At 42.4% G+C, this 1825-nt stretch overlaps 1 protein-coding gene across 1 annotated transcript in view; it reads left to right on the forward strand.

The window, feature by feature from the left end:
• uqcc1 (ubiquinol-cytochrome c reductase complex assembly factor 1) overlaps positions 1-1825 on the forward strand; it is a 20218-nt gene that overhangs the window by 13014 nt on the left and 5379 nt on the right. Inside the window, exons 5-6 of the mRNA XM_008280475.1 lie at positions 714-771; positions 1577-1685. Coding sequence (XP_008278697.1) covers positions 714-771; positions 1577-1685 — 167 coding nt within the window. The remainder of the gene's footprint in view (positions 1-713; positions 772-1576; positions 1686-1825) is intronic.

Consider the following 1825-nt stretch of genomic DNA (forward strand, 5'->3'; position numbering starts at 1 on the left):
GTTTAATGTCTACCAGCCCAAACCGGCATGTTCAGTGTGAACAGAGTAGAGCTGGGACAAACTGTTACAGCTATACCAACAGAAACCATCTGTACTTAAATTTGTCTTATCGTTTAATCGATGTTTACCTGCTAAAGATCTGCCTCCTTAATCTGAAGCTGTAGTTTGCTTTGAGAGGTGGTCGCTGGGTTTGGATCTCCAAAGTAAAAGGTGTTGGTGACCTGAAGTGTCCCAGGAAGGACAAACATTCTCTTTCAAATGACTTCAACTACACGTTGGTATGACCCATCAATCATTGGCAATCGGTGCGAAAATTGGGAAAGGTACCATTTTTGAGGGTTGATATCTTAGAGGCCGTACGTGTCATCTTCGTTAAATTGGGTATATTGGAACATCATATATTGGATGATTTAACGCAAAAAATTCAGACTTTTATTGTAAATCCTGTTTGCTTCATGGGTGTACAAAGATGGTCCCGTTAATGTCCTTATACTGAACAGGCCGTAGAATCTCAGCACACGTGGGATTTCAGCGCCTGTAGTTTAGACCAGTGGTTCTCAAACTTTTTGAGCCACGACCCCCAAGATAACATAAGTTTGTGTTTGTGACCGCCCAATTTCAATTTTTAGATTTTGCAGACTGACTGATTATTTGTTTGGCAGAAAAGCTGCACGTTAACGTTAAAACTCTTTTTCCGTTGTTGTCCGTTGCAGAGTGTGAGCTCCCCGACACCCTCAACTCCTGGTTCCTGGTGGCACAGCTGCACGTGTGGTGAGTTTAACCAACGCTCGCCTCCTCAGGAACGTTCACGTTGGACATATATTTATATTTTATTAATAGATCTTTTATTTTATCTGGCGTCATTTCATCAATAATGTCTCTTAAATCCCTTCTTAAAACCAAACTTTCACCGGAAAGCTTTTCCTGGATTTACATCCAAGTTTTAATTTATTTAACTGTCGATTGTTTTATTCCTTTCCTGCGTTGGTTTTTGTATAAATCAGCTTTTTGCTGCCTTTAAACTGGACGAGTCATTTGCTGCAGACAACATAAAGTTTATTCTTATTTCTAACAAGATGCTGAGAGTTTATTTATGTCGTTTTATTGCATTTTCATCCTTCAGTCTGTAAACTGCACTGTGTGTTGCATTTCTTTACTATGAGAAGGTTTGAAGGAAAACATCTCCAGAGTGTTTCGTGTGCTTCAAACAGCACCGTCTTGTTAGCGCTCCGTCAACACTTTTCATGTTTCCTAAGCTGCTTCCTGGATTTGAGTTTCCATTCGTCCCTGAAGGAAACCAGTAAAACCCAAATGTCGGATAGAAGATCTCATTTCTCAGCTCGTACGTGACCAGGACCTCCGTCTGCTTCCAAACTGGTGTTTAAACTAAATGAAAAGCTGTTTTATTTGCTTCTGTTTTGGTTTGGATCAGTCCTTTACCAAATAAACTTAGCTCCCCCGTCTTATACTCGGTGTTGATGAACTCAGTCGATCAGCCTGGTTGTGTTCTTGACTAAAAACTACCGTCTGTCGGTGGTTTCACGCGTCTCTCTGTGTTCTGCTGTCGTCCTGTCAGGATGTGTTTGGTTCGGATGCGTCAGGAGGGCCGAGAGGGGAAGTACCTGTGCCGCTACATCGTCCACTCCATGTGGGAGGACGTGGAGCAGAGGAGCAAGATCATGGGGGTGAGTCGGCCTGCGGGTCACGTAGCGGCAGCGGCAGGTTTTGTACATACGTGACGTTATGCCGCATGTTGCTGCTACAAAAACACACACATTAACAAAGAAATAACAGTAAAATATTTTCCCCACTGTTGAGACAATTA

The sequence above is a fragment of the Stegastes partitus genome, unplaced genomic scaffold (assembly GCF_000690725.1).
Source record: "Stegastes partitus isolate 25-593 unplaced genomic scaffold, Stegastes_partitus-1.0.2 Scaffold196, whole genome shotgun sequence".
Taxonomy (NCBI): Eukaryota; Metazoa; Chordata; class Actinopteri; family Pomacentridae; genus Stegastes; species Stegastes partitus.